The sequence below is a fragment of the Neopsephotus bourkii genome, unplaced genomic scaffold (assembly GCF_033783945.1).
Source record: "Neopsephotus bourkii isolate Nb327-2 ecotype Australia unplaced genomic scaffold, CSIRO-AGI_Nbou_v1 NB_716, whole genome shotgun sequence".
NCBI classification, from domain to species: Eukaryota; Metazoa; Chordata; class Aves; order Psittaciformes; family Psittacidae; genus Neopsephotus; species Neopsephotus bourkii.
Window position 1 is genome coordinate 1,724,930 of NW_026901215.1, and position 18,470 is coordinate 1,743,399.

Sequence of the window (18,470 nt, forward strand, 5' to 3'; positions counted from 1 at the left end):
CCCATGGGTAATGTCTGTCCCCCGCAAGGGTGGCACGTGTCAAAGCAGGACCCAGATGCTGACCCCAGTCCCCACCTCAGCCCCAACACCCCCACCCCCTACCACTGCTCTGTTCCCACTCTGCCTGGGAGTCTCCAATGAACCAGGGATGGCTTAATCCAAACCCAGTGCTGCACTACTGGGGGGTGCCTTGGATGCCTTCTCCCCTTCTGCCTGCACTAAAGGGGGGCAGGATGAAATAGCTGCTGGGGCTGAGCTGAAATAGCTGCTCATGCTGAGCATGAGCATGGTGGGGGGAGGTTGGTGGTAGCTCTGGACAGTGAGGTTGATGTGGAGAAGTGTCTCCCCACTTCCCCTGAGGCTGGATCCAGCACCATCCTCTCCTCAGCCTCAGCTCCCAGCCCATCCCCCCTGAGACACGAACCAGCACCGAGGGACCACTCCCTCTGACCCAAAACGTGACTCCTGCATGGTGGCCGCTGGCCCTGTGCCGGGCTGGATGCTGCCTGGGGCTGGTGGGTTCCAGCACAGCCTGCCCGTACCGGGCTGGTGTTTGTGCTGCCTGCCACCGTGTTTGCACTGCACACAGCACCGCTGTTTGTTTGCACAGAGCCACAGGAGCCAAGCCCGGTGCTGGTGCCGGTGTCAGTGGTGGGCACGCAGCAGCAGAGCACACACAGGGTGCTGCTGCTCGCTGGTGGCACTGTGCTGGCCATGCCACCTCCCCGTCCACGACAGGGCAATGCAGCTCTGCCCCCTGGCACACACTGCAAGATCCGCTGCAGCCTATGTGGTGCTGCTCTCATGCGGGGATGGCCACAGCCTTGACGTGCTCCTGGCCCTTGCCATGAGCCCCATCACCGGCAGCCCTGTTTTACCCCACTCTGAATTTGCTCAGATGTGACACATCCCTCCCCAGCACATGTCCTCACATCCCCTTTCCCAGGAAGACCTATCATGGGGCCGTGCCACCCCTCCTGCCATGGACACAGGCACCGATGCTGCCTGGGGTTGGCCTTACCATCCCTTCACCAAAGCCCTGTGGGGTGCAGGAGGGTTTGGGGACATGCTGCTCCCCATGGACCAATGCAGATGGTCCATGTGGGTCACTAGAAGGAGGCAGGGGCTTCCTCTGGACTCTGGCCCAGGCAGGTGGCTGTAGTGGCAGGAACCAGCCACACTGGGACCCCTGAGTGGCCCTGGTGTTGTGAGGTTGTTGTTTTGGGCTTGGCTCCCGTGTATTGGTTTGTGGCCAGTTGAAACTGGTTTGCAGCTTCTATAAGGTGTGGGATGAGTGGGATCCTGCAAGTGCCAGCAGCTCCAGAGGGGAGTCCACACGTGTGACTGTGTGTGCTGGTGGCCATGCAAGCCCATGTGCCTGGGGTGGATGGCGTGGCTCTCCAGGCAGCAGATGCCAGCTCACAGCCCAGACCAGAGGAGGGGAACCATGAAGCTCCCTATCAGGCTTTTGGCTGCAGCATCTTCCCCTCCAGCACAGCCCCAGCAGCTGCCCTGCAACAGGACTGGAGGGATACTGCCTGCCCACTGCTATTCATCCAGCTCAACCAGCTCCTCAGCACCCCAGCGGGGCTGGAGTGGAGAGAGACGGCCAGGTAGGTGATGCTTTGGGAAGCCCATCATTTCAAAGCATTAGGAGATGCTGCTCTTTGAAGGCTGGGGGTTCCTCACATCAGCCCCAAAGCAGGGCTGCTCACCACCCTCTGCCCATAGCAATGTGTGCACTGCTTGTGCTCTGCTTAGTGACTGATTTCACAGGAGAGGGCAGGGTGTCAGCAGGGCACAGACAGTGATCCTGTATGGGCACAGTGCCCTGGCTTCTGCTCATCCCTTTGCTGCCTCTGCAAGGCTCCAGCAGCTTAGCTGAGGCTGGGATGGTGCTTTGTTTCTGCCCAGATCTGGCTGCCTGGCAGGTCTCTGGAGGTGCCTGGGTGGGTATGTCAGGGCAGGTTGGCTGGGGACGATGGGGACCAACAGGGATGAACCACGGCCAGCTGGTGTGAGGCAGGAATATGGTGAGGATGTCCCCACACCCCTCACCATCCTCCACTGCTCATCAGGGCAACACAGGGACATGGGCTGTGAGGGCCTGGAGGCAGAGATGGGCCTGTCTAGAGGGTCTAGGAGGGGGTAAAGGCAAAGAGCTGTGGCTGTGATAGCTCCTCCAGCGCCCAGCCCTCTCCCTGTAGCACCCTGCTGCGGGCAGCAGCCAGCCCTGCTGAGGGGCTGCCCCATGCAGCATGCCCACCCACCCGCAGCACTGTGCCCACCCAAGGGGACAAAGGGAAGCTCTGTCTGCTCCCAGCAGTTAAATACTCGGCAGAGCCCAAGCATGGCAAACAGCTCAAGACATTTCTGGTTTGACCCTGCTAACAGCAGGCTAAGCCCCAGCCCCAGCACAGCCTAGGGATGGGTGGGTTGGGAGCAGCCCTGCAGAGCAGGACTTGGGGGCTCCTTGTCACTTGGGTGACAGATGGGACATGACCCAGCTTCAGTGAGTGCTTGAGCCCAGAGCCCATCCGTGTGCTGGGCTGCACCCCCTGAGTGTGAGCAGCAGCTCAGGGAGGAGATCCTGCCCCTCTGCTGTGCTCTGGGGAGACCACCCCTGCAGCCCTGATCCAGCTCTGGGGCAGCAGCACAAGAGGGACCTGGAGCTGTTGGAGAGAGTCCAGAGGAGGCCATGGAGATGCTGCGAGGGCTGGAGCAGCTCTGCTCTGGAGCCAGGCTGAGAGAGCTGGGCTGGGTCAGCCTGGAGAAGAGAAGGCTCCTGAAGGGGAGACCGTACTGAGACCTTTCAGCATATAAATGGAGCTTAGAAGAAAGACAGAGAGAGACTTCTTACCAGGGCCTGTAGTGACAGGACAAAGGGTGAGGGTAAATTTAGGTGGACACAGGAAAGAAATGTTTTATGATGAGGGTGCTGAGGCGCTGGCACAGGGTGCCCAGAGAAGCTGTGGCTGCCCCATCCCTGGCAGTGTTCAAGGCCAGGTTGAACACAGGGGCTTGGAGCAAGCTGCTCCAGTGGAAGGGGTCCCTGCCTGTGGCAGGGGGTTAGGCTGGATGGTTTGTGAAGGTCCCTTCAAACAAGGGACTTGTTCTGTGATCCTGTGACTGGTGAAGTCCCTTGGTCAGAGGATCAGGGCAAGGTGTGGGTCAGCACAAAAGGGGATGTGACCACTGAGGCTGTCCATCTGCTCTTGCTCCGTGAACCCACTGCAGCCCCTTCTGGACCCCCAAACCCCTCCCTGTCTGTGCCAGCCCCATGCCAACCTCATGGTAGACCAAAGCTGCAGATCCCAGTGCCTGGCCTAGGGCACAGCATTCTGTTCTGACCCGCACATCTCCCCTGCAGGTGGATAAAGTTCGAAGAGAAGGTGGAAGATGGAGGGGAGCGATGGAGCTCACCCCACGTTCCTGCCCTCCCCCTGCACAGCCTCTTCCAGCTCAGGACGTGCCTGCAGAAGGGAACTCTGCTCCTGGATCTGGATGCCCCTAGTTTCAAGGAAATAATTGGTACATGGGGAATGCAAAGGTCATCCCCTATGGTGGGGGTGGTCTTTATAGAGATATCTGTATTTATATATACCCATATAAAGGCACTGATGTGCACTAGGCAGGTGTCTTGTGTGGCTGTTTGCTGCTCCAGCAAAGTGGCCTTTCCCCCTGGCAGCCCTGCAGCAGGCAGCGGTCCAGGGGCACTCAGAGCTCTCCCCATCCCTTTGCAGACAAGGCTCTTTCCAGGCAGTCCGAGGGAGCAGAGCTGCAGCCAGAGCTGAGGGAGCGCCTGGCAGCCCTGCTGCTGCTCCAGCCCCGGCACCAGCACACCCAGTCCCCACTGCGGCTGCTCGCCCAGCTTGGCCTGGCTCCCTGCAGAGGTAGGCACATGAGTGGCCACACGCTTGTCACACCAGGCATCCTCCACTGCCACCAGCAATACAGTGCACACACAGTTGCTGGCTGTTCCCTTGCACATATATTCTGATGCTTTTTGCCTTTCTTCGCAGGAAAGGCCAAAAGCTGGGCTGAGCCCGGAGCACAGCTCTCTGGAACACCTCTTAAGGAGCAGGTAAGGTGGGAAGAAGCTTGGCTGAGGGCAGCTGCTGTATCCCGAGTGCCCAGCACTGCATCCCTCCCCTTGCAGCTCAGAAACCGGTTCAAGAAGAAGGTCCCGCCGGGCTCTGAGGCTGCCCACATTGTTGTTGGGGAGGTTGAATTCCTGGAGAAGCCCTTTACTGCCTTCATCCGTCTCAGGCAAGCAGTGGTCCTTGGCTCATTGGCTGAAGTCGCTCTTCCCAGCAGGTAAATAGAGCATGGCTGAAGGCCCTGCACCCCTCTTCATCCGTGTCCCCACTCCCACCCATCCAGGACAGGGCTTTGTTTGGCAAAAGCAAAGGGTACAGCACCCAGTGCCACACACAGCCCCAGAACCTTGGCTCCCTACTTCCCCTCCTGCTTTTCCCAGCTCCTTAGGAGCATTCTGGGATGGGCTGAGAGTCAAGCATCCGCTGGGAGCCTGGGAGGGACGTACCCCTGGGTTATCCTCACCTAGCTCTGCATTCACTGTCCTCCTTAGACGGGTGTGGGTGCTCCCGATGTGCTGCGCCAGAGCACAGGGGCTTGTGTCTGGGAAGAGGCACAGGTTTGCAGGAGCCTCCTGCCCTCCCACTGCCCATGGCACACTACCGAGAGCTGGGGTGGCTCCTGTGGGGCTGTTGGTGTAGGGGGAAAGGCGCAGGGCAGGAGGTGTTCCTCCACGGCTGAGGAATATATCATCTGAAGCCTTAATGGGGAATGGTCAGTGTGCCCCTGGAGCTGAGATCTTCCTTAGGGAGCGTGTGGAGGAAGCAGGCAGGGATCAGGAGGGACATTGCCACCTCCTGGTCACTCTGCCCAGAGCACCGGTCCTCCGAGAGCTGGATGGAGCAGGACATCCATCCGCCTCCAGCTGTCTTCTTGTGGGAGATGGGTGGCAGGTCCCCGGGGAACCCCCACTGGTCTTGAGTGGCTCACGACAACCCCTTGCCCTGTATTTTCCTTCCCCAGACAGGAGGGGAAGGAGAGTTTGTCCCTACCCATCTTTTTGCCCTGGTGGTATTCACTTTGTCAGCCCCCCTGGGCTGTCCCACTGGTAACAGCCACCATTCCAGAGCTGTCTCCCACCCACATCCCTCTCTAGGATCTTAAGGTTTTCCCACTGCCTTTCTGAAGATGCGTGGGTGAGAGCAGTCCCAGGTGGGTTCCATCACCTCCTGACCCCTCAGAGCAGGCTCCAGGAGACCTCCAGCACCGATGCTGCATGTCAGGGCTGCACTGGTTCTGTCAAACTGCCTTCAGCCCTGTTCTTGCTGACAGAGGAGTTTTCCTACCCCTCACTGGAGGTTTGCCTGGGGTACAATCACTGCAGCCTCAGGGTACCAGGATGGTGACTGGGTTTGCCAGTTTTGAAAAGGAGTAGTGGGTTTGGTTAAGTATTTGGATGGGCTGTCCTTCTGCAGACCACATTATTCTGCAGGACCCTCTGAAGGGTGAGATTTTAGCTGCATTCCTTCAAGGACTCTGAGCCCTCTTTCCAATCTCTTCCATGTTCCTGGCAGTCCTATCAAACCTGCTGCCCCTGCAGCCTGCAAGCTCTCCTCCCAGTGCTAACACTGCTGCATCCTGCCTGTGAGCAGCATTCCCATAAGCAGGACCCCACAGACAGCCCCATCCCAGATCTCAAGCCCTGCAAGCTTGCCCAGTCACCATTCCCAGCATCCCCACAGCACCATGGTCTCCCCTGGGAGAAGCATCCCTCGACAATGAGGTGGCTGCTCAGGAGATATTCTATCCCACCCACAGGTTCCTCTTCATTTTCTTGGGTCCCCAAGCCAAAGAGAAAACCTACCATGAGGTTGGCAGGGCCATGGCTACACTGCTGACGGATGAGGTGAGCGTGGTGCAGCACCCATGGGTGGGATGGGCTGGGATGAGGCCATGGCTGAAGACACCGGGGCTCCTCTCCTCTGCAGGCTACAGCAGAGGAGTCAGAGGAAGGGATGAGCTGTGGCCTCCCTTGCCCAGGATAAAGCAGAGTTCTGCGGTTGGTCTGTAGGATATCGGGGCACAGAAGTAGATGGTGCCTTTCTTGGTGATGGCTGCAGGGTGGGAGCAAGGAGCAAGGCTCCAAGTGCCCAAAGGCAGGACCGTGGTAGTTAAACCGTGTTCTCCTCACAGCTCTTCCAAAGGGTTGCCCGGCAGGCTGAGCACCGAGGGGACCTCATTGCAGGGATGGAGGCATTCCTGGATGACCTGATAGTGCTTCCTCCAGGGAAATGGGACCTCAATGCCCGAATCCCTCCACCGAGCTGTTTGCCATCCCTGCATAGGAGGTAGGCTGGAGGGAGGGACCCCCAACCTTTGCAGTATCCCATGTGTAGACCTCTGCCCATGACATTGGAATGCCCATCTCCTTGGGGATGAAGATACGCAGGAACCAACCTTTGCCAGTGAAGTCCTCCCAGCCAAGACCCTCTGACCAAGCCAATGAGCACAGCTCTGGTCCCCACTGCTGTTAGTCCTGCTGTCTCACTTGGGAGGGGATGGCAAAACCACCCAGTATGCCCTTCAGGCAGGAGATGCTGGGAATTCAACACTCAGATGGGAAACTCATCCTCCGAGCTGCACCCCTCTGTCTCTTCCTAACTCCTCCAGGAAAAACAGTCCTGTGAGGTCTGGCTCCAGGGCTTGCTGGAGATCATGGTTGGGTTGGGACCAAACATGAAGGTCATAGAATTCATCCTCCTCCTCCTGATGTTTCTTCTCCTCATTATCAGGGGACACATGAGGTCCTCCCATGGCTGCTTGCACCCCTGTCTCCCCTCCATCCTCCATGTCCCCTCATAGCATCCCCTAGATGCAGCTGGCTCCTCAGGGCTCCGACCTTGTCTCATGCTCTGCTCTGCCACAGGACTGCAGTGCACCCACCAGACCAGCAGTCCCACAGCAATGGGAACACAGCAGCAGGAGGAGACAGAGCCAACCTGGGGCACCCACGCACTGGGGAGGAGCTGGAGAGGACAGGCAGGTGGGTGCCTGGAAGGATGTGGGACGTGGAATGTGCAGCAGGATGCAGGGTGCTGAATTTGGGGCAGGGTGTTGCCTCTCCCCAGCACACGGGGCCACCACGTCCAAACCCCTCTGGGCTGGTCCCAAGGGAAGGGACTGTCCCCTGCCCTGCAGCAATGCTGGGCGGTGATGGCCAATGTGGGGGGCCTGCTCTGAGGTGTCCCTGTGCTGCCCCAGGCTTTTTGGGGGGCTGCGGCGGGACATCCAGAGGAAGGCACCGTGGTACTGCAGTGACTTCTCCGACGCCCTGCACCCCCAGTGCCTCTCAGCAGTGCTCTACATCTACCTGGCCACGGTCACCAATGCCATCACCTTTGGGGGCATGCTGGGAGATGCCACTGCCAACATGCAGGTCAGTGCAGCCACAGAGTACCCTGCACCAGCCCCATGGGCCTTACAGGTGCCCATCACTACCTGGTGAGCCTCGGGGCATCCTGACCATCACCTGGATCCTCTGCCCTTCCCTGGCCTCTGCAGCCCGCAGGCACTGACCCTGAGCTCCAAGGGAGGTGTGGGCAGATGCCTGCAGCTGTGCTGCTGCTGGGGACAGGCCCAAGACTCTTGTCCCCTGGTGCCTGGCACCCATTCCCTGTGTTTCAGGGGGTGCTGGAGAGTTTCCTGGGCACAGCCTTTGCCGGCTTCATCTTCTGCCTCTTTTCTGGCCAGCCCCTCACTATCCTGAGCAGCACTGGCCCCATGCTGGTCTTCGAGCGCCTCCTCTTCTCTTTCAGCCAGTAAGTGCCCTGCAGAGATAGCTCCTTGGCCCGCTGTCCCCTGGCTGGGGCACAGGACACCATCATGCCAGGAGGGTGTCACTGCTGAGTGTTGCGATCACTCTTCCCACCAGGGACCACAGCCTGCACTACCTGGAGTTTCGCCTCTGGATCGGGCTCTGGGTGGCCTTTTTTGGTGTGGTGTTGGTGGCCACCGAGGCTAGTCACCTGGTGCGGTACTTCACCCGCTTCACCGAGGAAGGCTTCTGCGCCCTCATCAGCTTGATATTCATCTACGACTCCCTGAAGAAGATGCTGAGCCTGGCAGACACCTTCCCCATCAACTGGCAGTACCGGCTGGACAACGTCACCTCCTACAGCTGTGTCTGCAACTTGTCCAGCCCCGGTGAGCCCAAACAGCCACTGGGCTGGTGGGGAGCAGGGGGCGGCTGCATGGGGCTTCACTGGGACCCAGCTGCCCAGCGAGATGGGAGAAGGTGCTGGAGGAGGTGGTGGCTCAGCCCCATCCTTGCCTGCCCGACCACATCAGCACCTTCCTCCACTCCCATGCAGTCTGTCCACCCATCCCTACCTCCTGGCACTGCCCAAGCACTGGGCATTGCAGTGCCAGGAGCACAGAGAGCCTTGATCCAGATCCTGTGGCTCTGGGAGAGGGGATGACAGGGGCTGGAGGTGGGCATTTGGTGGGTGGGTTTGCACTGCTGGGTTTGCACTGCTGTTTCTAGCCCAGTCTGTAAATCAGAGAGTGCTCCCTAGGGCCTGATCCTGCACTGTGTACCAGAAACACCATGTACCAAAAGCACCAGCCTGAGGCCAAGGGTGCTGCTGGTGCTTCATGAAGCCCTTCACAGGAGCTTCCCTCTTGGTGTTTCCCCAGCATCAGCCAGTGCTGGGGCCTCAGGAGTCCCATAGGGCCCCATCCAGCACCCTGAGCCCTTGGGGAGAGCCTGGGGAGCCACCCTGATGGCAGCATAGTCCCAGTCAGCCCTGACGGAGTGTGCCCGTGGTGCTGGCACCCTGACCCCCCATCCCTTGCAGGTCACAGCTCCGCAGGGAACAACACACCGCTCCCGTCAGCCATGGCCCCCCAGCAGGTACAGCCCCTGCTCTCAGGCAGGCAGGAGAGGGGCTGGGGGCCCAAGGTGCCCATTGCCCCTCCTTGCCACCTGCCCTGTCCCTGCAGCCTCCAGCAGCCCCCGCTGGGCTGAGCAGGAGCCAGTGCCTGGAGCGGGGAGGGCAGCTCCTGGGGACAAGCTGCCAGTATGTGCCCGATGTCACCCTCATCTCCTTCCTGCTCTTTGGAGGCACCTTCCTCTCCTGCTCTGCACTCAAGCGCTTCAGGAGCAGCCGCTACTTCCCTGCAGGGGTGAGCACCCTTCAGCCCCCCCTCCCAGTGGTGTGGGGATGGCTCTGGGTGCTGTGACCCAGGGGTGCTCTGGGCCAGCCCCTCACCGTGGGCAGCCCAGGCCAAGCCCCCTCTGTCTGCAGGTGCGGAAGCTGGTGAGTGACTTCGCCATCATCCTGGCCATCCTGGCCTTCTGCGCCGTCGATGCCACCCTGGGCCTGGAGACTCCCAAGCTGCTTGTCCCCAGTGAGCTGAAGGTGCTGATGGGGTGTTTTTTGCAGGGGGTGGGTCTGTGCACCCCACAGTAGCCATCCTGCCGCTTTGCTGCTGTTCACGGGTCCATCCGTATAGGGACGCAGGTTGTGCCCCAGCAAAAGAAGGGGTTGAACGACAGCAGGTCCCACGCTCTGTAAACAACCTAGCTTGGTCCTGCACTAACCACGTCATGGTACAGCTCACGCTGGAGCAGGAGCCACAAGCTCAAGCCCAGGCTTGGGCTCCCCACCCTGGGTGTGGAGCGCGGCTGGCAGCACCTCAGAGCAGCCCATGCTCACCACCACCTCCTTGGACTTGTCATCATCAACACCCAGTGCCATGTCCTTCACCTGCTCCCCAGGACACGTGCCCAGCTTTTGGCTTGGGATGCTCAGGGGCAGCCGCCTGCTCTGCCTTGGGGTGGGTTGGTGGGTCACACTGTCCTGCATCATCCCCAGGATGAGGAAGGATGCTCTTCCTCTCCCCATGTGGAGCACCCCTGGGGCTGCTCCTGTCACCCGGATGGGCTGCAGATGCTGCAGGCAGGTGGGAGCTGCCATGACCCTTCTGCTCTCTGCAGCCCACAAACCCAGAACGGGGCTGGATCATCTCACCCTTTGGAGCCAACCCATGGTGGGTCTGCCTGGTGTCTGCAGTGCCTGCTGTCCTTGTCACCATCCTCATCTTCATGGACCAGCAGATCACGGCTGTCATCCTTAACCGCAGGGAGTACAAGCTGCAGGTGAGTGAGGACACGGGACAGGCAAGACCCAGCCAACAAGGAGGACCCAAGTACAGGCTGGTCTGGGCACAGACAAAGGGAGAGCAGCACTCTGACCCGTTGGCAAGGTGGGCAGACCCTACTGTGCCCCTCTGACGCTGCTGGGGAGATGCCTCATCCCCAGCTCTGCTCACTCTCCTGTTGCAGAAAGGAGCAGGCTTTCATCTGGACCTCCTCTGTGTCTCCCTTCTGATGGTCGCCACCTCTGCCACTGGCCTCCCCTGGTATGTCTCAGCCACTGTCATCTCCCTGGCGCACATGGAGAGCCTGAGGAAGGAGAGCGAAACCTCAGCCCCCGGCGAGCAGCCCGAGTTCCTGGGCATCAGGTACAGAGTGAGCCCAGGGACCTCCTGCCTGTGGCTGCAGTCAGGGGACAGGGACATACCCATGCTGCCCAGATGAGCTGCTTTGGTGGCTGATTGTGTTTCCCAGGGGATGCCATAGTTCCATCAAAGCTGAACAGAGAGGAGACCCTGGGGAGGGCAGCTGTGGGCTGTGGGCTCCTGGGGAACCCCAGGCACCCTAACATCAGTGCTGTGCCTGCAGGGAGCAGAGGCTGACAGGCATCGTTGTTTTTATCCTGACGGGACTCTCTGTCTTCATGGCACCCGTTCTCAAGGTAGGAAGCCTGATGCTGGGTTTGGCCTCTTGTCCAAGGCAGGGGGCAGCCATATCCTGTAAGGCTGTGAGGTTTCTGTTGTCCATCCCATGGATCCATCACAGAAGCCTGGCTGGCAGGCACAGGGAGCTGAGTGCCGTGGGAAGGGGCTGGGAGAAGGGCCTGGCAGGAACACCGCAGGACAGAGGGCACAGCAGCACACCGCTGCCCATGTCAACCTCCACGTCCTTTCCTGTCCCCAAACACCCCCACCACCTTGGCAGGGTGAGCCTGGCTAGTGCTGCCTCTCACTTGTTGCCTCTGCCACATTAGGCAGAGCCACCCCTGTACACCCTGGCCACATCTGGATTACATGGGGCAGGAGAAGGTCCCTTTACCTCTGTTCTCACCTCTGAGGATGGCCTTGTAATGCCTTTGATGTGGGCCCCCACAACATTCTTACCTCCAAATTGGAAAGATATGGGATTAATGGATGGACTGTTAGATGGATCAGGAACTGGCTGGATAGTGGCATCCAAAGAGGAACAGTGGATCAATGTCCAAGTAGAAACAAGTGGTGCCCCTCAAGGGTCCCTACTGGGATCAATACTATTTAATATCTTCATCAATGACATAGCCAGTGGGATCAAGGGCACCCTCCACACATTTGCCAAGCTGAGTGGTGCGGCTGACATGCCTGAGGGAAGGGATGGGATCCAGAGGGACCTTGGAGGACATGGGCTCATGTGAACCTGAGAGGTTCAGTGAGGCCAGATGCAAGGACCTGCAGCGGGGTTGGTGCAGCCCCAGTATCAATACAGGCTGGGGATGAACAGGTTGAGAGCAGCCCTGAGGAGAAGGACTTGGGTGGACTGGTGGGTGGCAGACAAGATGACCCTGCCATGTGCGCTTCAGCCCAGACTCCCCCACCTCCCCCAAATGCTGGGCTGTATCCCTAGAGCATGAGCTGCAGGTCAAGGGAGGAGATTCTCCTCCTCTAGTACACTCTGGTGAGACCAGAACTTGGTGCATGTTTCCCCTCTCTGAGGACTGCGTGTCCCCACACAAGCAGTGCAGCTGGGAGCAGGTCCAGACATTAAAGCCCTTGAAGCCATGAAATTAAACTGGGCTGTTGGAAATGAAGGAAGCAAAAGCTGTGTGTGAGTTTTGTGCAGGGGAGGATGCTCAGTGATGGCAATCCCTTGAGGAGCTGCACCGCACTGACCCTCGCCCCTGTCTTGCAGCACATACCAATGCCGGTGCTGTATGGGGTCTTCCTGCACATGGGGGTGGCAGCGCTGAACAGCATCCAGGTGAGTGGGGCTGTGCCGGGGTGCTGGGGGCAGGGGGGCTGTGTTGGGGCCGGCTTCATACCTGCTCTCACTGTGCAGCACAGCCCTTGTGTGATGTGCAGCCTGGCACGCAGTTCAGGGGGACAGAGCAGCCTTCCTGGTGCAGATGAGAGGGGAAGGGAGGTGTCTGGGATGCTGAGGAGTATTGCTGCACTGATAGAACAGTGGCTTGGGAGAAGTGGAAGGACCAGCGGATAACCCAGACTTCCTCTCAAAGCCACAGGGATGTCCCCCTCTGAGAGCTGCAGGCAAAGCTGGGACTTGCTGGTCCTTTGGTGCTCGCATTGCCATTGATGTACCAGCTCTGTTTCTCTGCTGAGAAACCCACAGAGAGGAAAAAAAATCCCCACTCCAGAAATATCTACTTTTTTTTTTTTTATTTTCCTCTAAATGGCACATTTTCCTTGCAACTACCCAGCTCTGGATGACAGGCTAGGAAACCCCCTCACTCCTTCAGTCTGCTTGGGGAATCCGGGGTTGAGCTCTGGCAAACACAGCAGCAGTTTCCTGCAGGCAGGGATGGGAATCCAGGGGTTGTCATCTCTCAGTTAACCCTTTAAGACCAGCTTGAGTCCTTTCTAGATGCCTGTCCCCTTGTCTTGCATTCACACTCACCCAGAATGGTATTGCCCAGTGAGCTGGCAGGAGGGTTGAGTTGTGGAAATATGAAACCTACCCAACTGTGGGCCCAACAGGGAGGTGGGTGAGAGCTGCCTGCAAGCTGGTGTGACCCACACTCTGTCCTCTCGCTACAGCTCACAGACCGTGTGCGGCTGCTCCTGATGCCAGCCAAGCACCAGCCAGACCTTGCCTACCTCCGGCATGTGCCCCTGCGCCGGGTGCACCTCTTCACCATCATCCAGCTGCTGTGCCTGGCTCTGCTCTGGGTCGTCAAATCCACTGTGGCTGCTATTATTTTCCCAGTGATGGTAAGAGAACCCTTTTAACTGGGCAGCACTGCTTTGGAGCCAGGCCAGGTGCTGCCCACACATGCCCTGAGCATCACCAGGGTCATGCCTAGTCCTCCACCTGGGCATGAGACATGGGTGGGATCACATGCAATGGCAAGACATGTTTGGGTGCTCAGACCCCCAAGGGCTGCCAGGTCCTTGCAGTTCATGGCTTGGCACCAGCCTTCACCTCCTGGTTTGGAGCTGCCACTGCTTTGTATCATCCCTTGGGAGCAAGGCAGGAGGTGACATGCCATCTCACTGGCATTCACCGGGGGACAAGAGGGGATGTGACGGGGACCACACTGCCCGCTCCCTGGCCGCCAGCCCCAAGCACTGTGCGATGCTGACCCGCGATTTGCTCTGGCCCCAGCTGCTGGCCCTGGTGGGGATCCGGAAGGTGCTGGAGCGTGTGTTCTCTCTGCATGACCTGAGCTGGCTGGACAGCCTCCTGCCTGAAACCGTCAGAGGGGAGGCAGAGGGAAAACAGGCCAGGAGGCGGAAGGAGGATGAATGCAGTAGTGAGGAGGTGGGTGATGTGCTGGGTGCTGCACTCCTCGCAGCCACCCCTGAGCGTGCTGGTGCGGGGCTGAGCCCGGCCTGAACCAGGGTATAGAGCTGCCTGGGGGGAAGGCAGCGAGCCCTGAGCCCTCTTCCTTCTCCCTCCAGTGTGAGCTGATGCATCGCCAGGGACCAGAGATCAACATCTCCGTCAACTAGGCTCGCAACCGGGGCGCAGGGCACGGTGAGGGGCAGAGGGGACTGGGGACAGCCACCTGCCCTGGGCAGCGTGAGGACTGTAATCCTCACCGGGGGCCGATATGACCTTCCGACCAGCCGTGCCCGGCCCTGCCGCGGGCAACACCTCACCCGCAGGCCCCGTCCCGCCTGCTCCCGAGGACGGGGACGGGCACCCACAGCCCCTTCCCACCCGCCCGCTCCGCTCCCTCCCCGTTGCCCCCCCCTCGGTCGCTGCCGTCGCCCCTCCAGGCCTGGCCGCGACGGTGACAGAGGCCACGTGGCCGCGCCAGTGACGTCACAGCGGGCGGAGCGGAGTGACAGCGCGCTCAGCCTATGGCGGGCCGCCCTCGGGACGGGGGCGGGAGAGGGAAGGGAGGGGGTGGGCCGCTCACCTTGATATGCAGCGCGCAGCGTCAATCGCTGCCCGCGACAGGCGGGCGTGGGTCACTTGCGCTGTGCGGAGACCTTCAGAGGGGTTCGAGGGGGAGGAGGGTCCAGGGCACGGTAGGAGCCAATGGGGTGGCGCCAGACGCCTTGCGTTGTGAGTGATGTGCGCTCTGGCCAATCAGAACCCGCGATTCCCGGATTCGCTTTGACCGGCATCCCGCTCGCCCCGTGGGCGCTCGCAGCTGTGGCGAGGCGCGTGACTGATGTTCCAGGCTGCCAATCGGCTGGCGGGGAGTTCAGGAAGTGAGGCCGGGGGAGCGGGGCGGGGCGGCGGGCTCTAACCGCCTCGGCGTGCGCTCTCAGGGCAGCATGCTGGGAGCGCGTGACGCCATCCTGAGTGACGGCAGCCGCCGCCAATGAGGAGCCGCCGTCGGCAGAGCGAGCCCAATAGGCGCGGGCGCAGCGGCAGGAGGGGGGGGCGGCGCGGCGCCCGCGGCCGGGTAGGGTGTGAGAAGTTAGTGGCGCTGCTGCGGTGCCGTGAGGGGACGGAGACGGCTGGGCTCTGCGAGCAGCCCCAGATCAGCGCGATGCTCACGGACGGCACCGCCGCCCCCGTCGGCGACGAGGAGATCGACTCGGTCGCTCCCCGCGCGCCGCCCGCCGCCGAGCCGCCTGCCGCGGCCGGGCCTTCCCCGCTGGGCTTGCGGGCCGTGCGCCTCTTCGGGGAGGCCGGGCCCGGCGGGCCAGGAGGCCCCGGCGCACCCGCAGCTGGCGAGGCCGCCCTCGACTTCAAGCTGGCGGCCGCCGTGCTGCGGAGCGGGGGCGGCGGCGGCTCCGGCAGCGATGAGGACGAGGTGTCCGAGGTGAGCGATCCCGCCGGCGGGCCCAGCCCTCCCCCTCCCCTCTGCCGCTTCCTGACAGGCCCTGCCGCCCGCTGCCCGCCCTCCCGCTCGCCGGCCCGCCGCCGCCAGCCGATCGCTTGGCGCCTTCCAGACCGGGCGCGGGGGTCACAGGCCGCACCACACCCCGCTTCCCCCCGCGCCGGCTCGGGCCTCCCCGCCGCCATGGGCGTGAGCGGCCGCACCGGAGCCGCGGGGGCGGGGTCCCGGCGGCTCCGCACGGGCAGGGCGGCCCCGGGCCTAGTGCTGAGGCCGGGGAGGAGGGAGCGAGCGAGGGGAGGGGGTCTCGGTACCGCCCCGCCTGCACCCTCCCGAGGCGGTCGGGCCCTCCGCTTGCCGCTGCCTCCCTGCATGCGGAGGGAGGGGGAAAATATGTCTCCCGTGCTGCTGCCTCCTGATCTCTAGGAGTGGTTTCTACTTTGAACCAGGTTTGGAGGGGGAGGTGAGATCCTCCACCCAGCGGAGAACAAAGTAAAGCCTCCGGCCCCCAGTAGTGCTGCCCTGGACTCGGGAGGAAGGATGTGGGATTCCCAGACTCTGCTAAATTCCTTATTTCTATACATATATATATATATATATATATACATATACATGCACATACACTTTTATGCAATAGAAATACTTCTTGCTCAACAAAATGGAAGAGGGTAATGGAGGTGTCTTCCTTTGATCTTCCAAACCTGCAGAGAGTTTGAAAGGAAGGGTGTGGGGGAGGGACTGGAGCCTTATCCCTTCCCAAATGGAACATTGCTGGGTCTGTAAATGTGCATCTACTACTGCTTTATGTAGCCTAGGGAGAGAAGATAAACAAAAGCTTTTATCTGTCACTGCTGCCCACTCATCCTGCACCCATGGGTGAATCTTACCTCCTTAAGTTTCTGCTTTTAGGAAGGCTACTTGGGATCACAGTTGTCATTGTAGCCCTTATGTAGCCTTGGTGGAAAGGAGGAAAATGTGGCTAGTGCTTGCAAGCTTGTTGCAGTTCCAATGTTTTGTACTTCTGTGTGCTTCTGCAGGAGGAAGAAGATGGTAACTGAGGCCATACATACCTGTTTTGCTTTGGGGGCCAGGAGTGGGTGCTTTGGTATGTGTCCGTATTTCTTTGGAAGAAGTGGAAGGAGGGGACCCTGCATTCATCCTTTTTTGCCTTCCATTGAGGATCCTCTTCTGTCCATCCTTCCTGAGACCTGAACTGGCAGGTCTTATCTGAATAAAAGTGATTAAACTGATGCAGACCCCCATTTGCACTTTGCGTATGACCCCCTCACGGAGTCAAACATTGTGTTAACAGCATGATGTTTAACTAAACGAAAATTGTGATGATGAGGCAGTTGAGTGGTTGCGTGTGAACCTTACTTGTGTGATTGCTATCCTGAGCACAGGATGATATGAGATTACATCTTCAAGTACATATCTGTTTCGGGGAGCTGGAAGGCCCATTGTAAATAGAATTGATGAGTTTCTGCTCTCCAAGATGTCTTTTGTGTCACGATTTAATGTGTGTTTGAAGATACTAAAGCAGGAGTTACTGAACCTGGAAAACAATGAGAAATCAGTGTTTGTGGCTCTGTACAAGATGAGCAGGGCTCTGCTTTGGAAGCTTATCCCTTTTGAACCCGCCCCATTATTTAAAGGATGTGAAGATTGAGCAGCTGAGGTGTTTACTAAGCACTCTATTGGTCTTTTGACTAATAGCAAGTATTAAGAAAGGCAGCCTATTAGAAATAATGTGTCTGGGAGGTTGGCATTGAGGTCAAAAAAAAGAAGGGTTTCCAAACAGCTATTAAAGTAAAACTACTCATTTGAAAAACCTGGGAAAAGCTTTCTGCTTGAAAATATTTAATAAAGGAGAAAATAAAAAAAAGGTTGGAATAAAAATACTTGGAGATTTCCAGAACACACATTCAGGAATTGGGCTAATCTGGAAGCTGAAATTGCCTGGGAGTTGGTCTGTCTTGTTTCTGGTTGTGGAAAGTAACCTGGGGAAGAGGCATGGGTGGGAGGATGTGCCCATGTCTGTGCACGGTGCTGGACTCTGCCTGAGGGTGAGAGCACCAAGAGGGATATTGTATGTATGAGAACTAAAGAAGCACCTGCTTCCAGTGTTTTGGCTTTTGTTTTAACAAAGAAAAGTCAGTTAAACTCCTGGGATGGAACACTGCAATCCTTGAAGAGCACTGCCTTGAAAACCCAGTGACTGTTTGGACTGTGGTCTTGTGCCATGAGTCACTGATCTGGGTGTATGCCTTCAGCTATTACCAGTGAGTGGAATTAGTGAGAACTAGAAGGGGGAATTAAAATAAATAGTGTTTGCCATCCTGCCTTGTTCTGTACTCCTGCCTCTGCTTTTGAAGTCATAAAAATAATGGTATGATATTCTGTAGGCTCTGCTGTGTGTCTGCAGTGCTTTTAGGTTTTGTATCCTTGTATTAGTCCAAGTTAATATGCTAAAATAATTGGATTAGCCAAAATGGCAAATTAGGGAGAGAATAAAATCACCAGTGAAGCTCAGGATGAGGAATACAATGAAATATTTATTTAGAGAGTGAAAAGAGCAATAGATTTTAGCTTACCTTTAAAGAAATATATTGCATTTCTTTTATCAGATGTTCAAGTAGTTTATGGTGAGAGCACTGTCCCCATTTTACAGGTGAAGACAGGGTACTGTTTGTTCTGCCTTGCAGAACTGGGAGAGAACTGAAAGCTTGCTGGTTTCTGAGCTGAGTGCCCACTTACGGGAGTCACCAGGCAGTGGCTGGGAATGCAGGGACTGAAGTGGGTCCCATATAAATGAGTTGTGTCAGATCTGTAAGGTAGAATTTAAATGCAGCTGTACAGAATATTTTCTAGAATTACCAGTTAAAATTATCACATGCAAATAGAGACAATTGCAAGCTGAAGCATGCCTTTGGGCATGGAGGGATGAGGCCAAGAGGCTTTGTGCTCTTTGTGTGAAACAGAGGGCATTTGAAGAAGCTTTTGCCAGAGGTTGCAGTCTGAGAGATGAGGTGGTTTTGACCTCAGTGTAGATAGTCACCTTCTAAGCTTGATCAGGGTTTGGACACTACCTGCAACTTATTTAGAGTGAGATCTTGGTGTAATTTTAAGTGTATTACTACTGCTCCTTGTGAATTTTGATGGCACTTAAAGTAGCGCCATAGGCATGAGCATTAAACAACCTCCTCCATGCTAGTTGTGAAGCCTGTAGGTCAAGGTGAAGGTGTGCTGGCAGGGTGGTGATTAATAGTGTGTGTAGATGAGGTCCATCGGGTCCTTGGTGGTTGAGAGCTTCTGGCCACAAAGCAC

General features: G+C 58.2%; 2 protein-coding genes across 22 annotated transcripts in view; both read left to right on the plus strand.

The window, feature by feature from the left end:
• The first annotated feature begins 1,319 nt into the window (after window positions 1-1,319).
• On the plus strand, window positions 1,320-13,889 carry SLC4A9 (solute carrier family 4 member 9). The gene is made up of 21 exons (XM_061354061.1): window positions 1,320-1,613; window positions 3,371-3,531; window positions 3,744-3,893; window positions 4,023-4,084; window positions 4,160-4,317; window positions 5,857-5,944; window positions 6,232-6,386; window positions 6,965-7,081; window positions 7,300-7,474; window positions 7,723-7,856; window positions 7,970-8,241; window positions 8,895-8,950; window positions 9,040-9,222; window positions 9,345-9,458; window positions 10,037-10,198; window positions 10,385-10,563; window positions 10,784-10,856; window positions 12,080-12,148; window positions 12,943-13,116; window positions 13,511-13,666; window positions 13,807-13,889. The coding sequence occupies exons 1-21, from the start codon at window positions 1,363-1,365 to the stop codon at window positions 13,855-13,857; spliced, it is 2,940 nt and encodes a 979-aa protein (XP_061210045.1). The 5' UTR covers window positions 1,320-1,362; the 3' UTR covers window positions 13,858-13,889.
• Window positions 13,890-14,627: 738 nt separating this feature from the next.
• The window catches only part of ANKHD1 (ankyrin repeat and KH domain containing 1), a 102,839-nt gene continuing 98,996 nt past the window's right edge, over window positions 14,628-18,470 (plus strand). For 6 of the 21 annotated variants that reach the window (XM_061354041.1, XM_061354042.1, XM_061354049.1 and 3 more), the window contains exon 1: window positions 14,664-15,128. In XM_061354041.1, the coding sequence (XP_061210025.1) occupies window positions 14,682-15,128 (447 nt within the window). In that variant the 5' untranslated portion in view covers window positions 14,664-14,681. Of the gene's footprint in view, window positions 15,129-18,470 lie in introns of all 21 variants that reach the window. The other 15 variants (XM_061354046.1, XM_061354047.1, XM_061354053.1 and 12 more) reach the window with 8 other exon arrangements.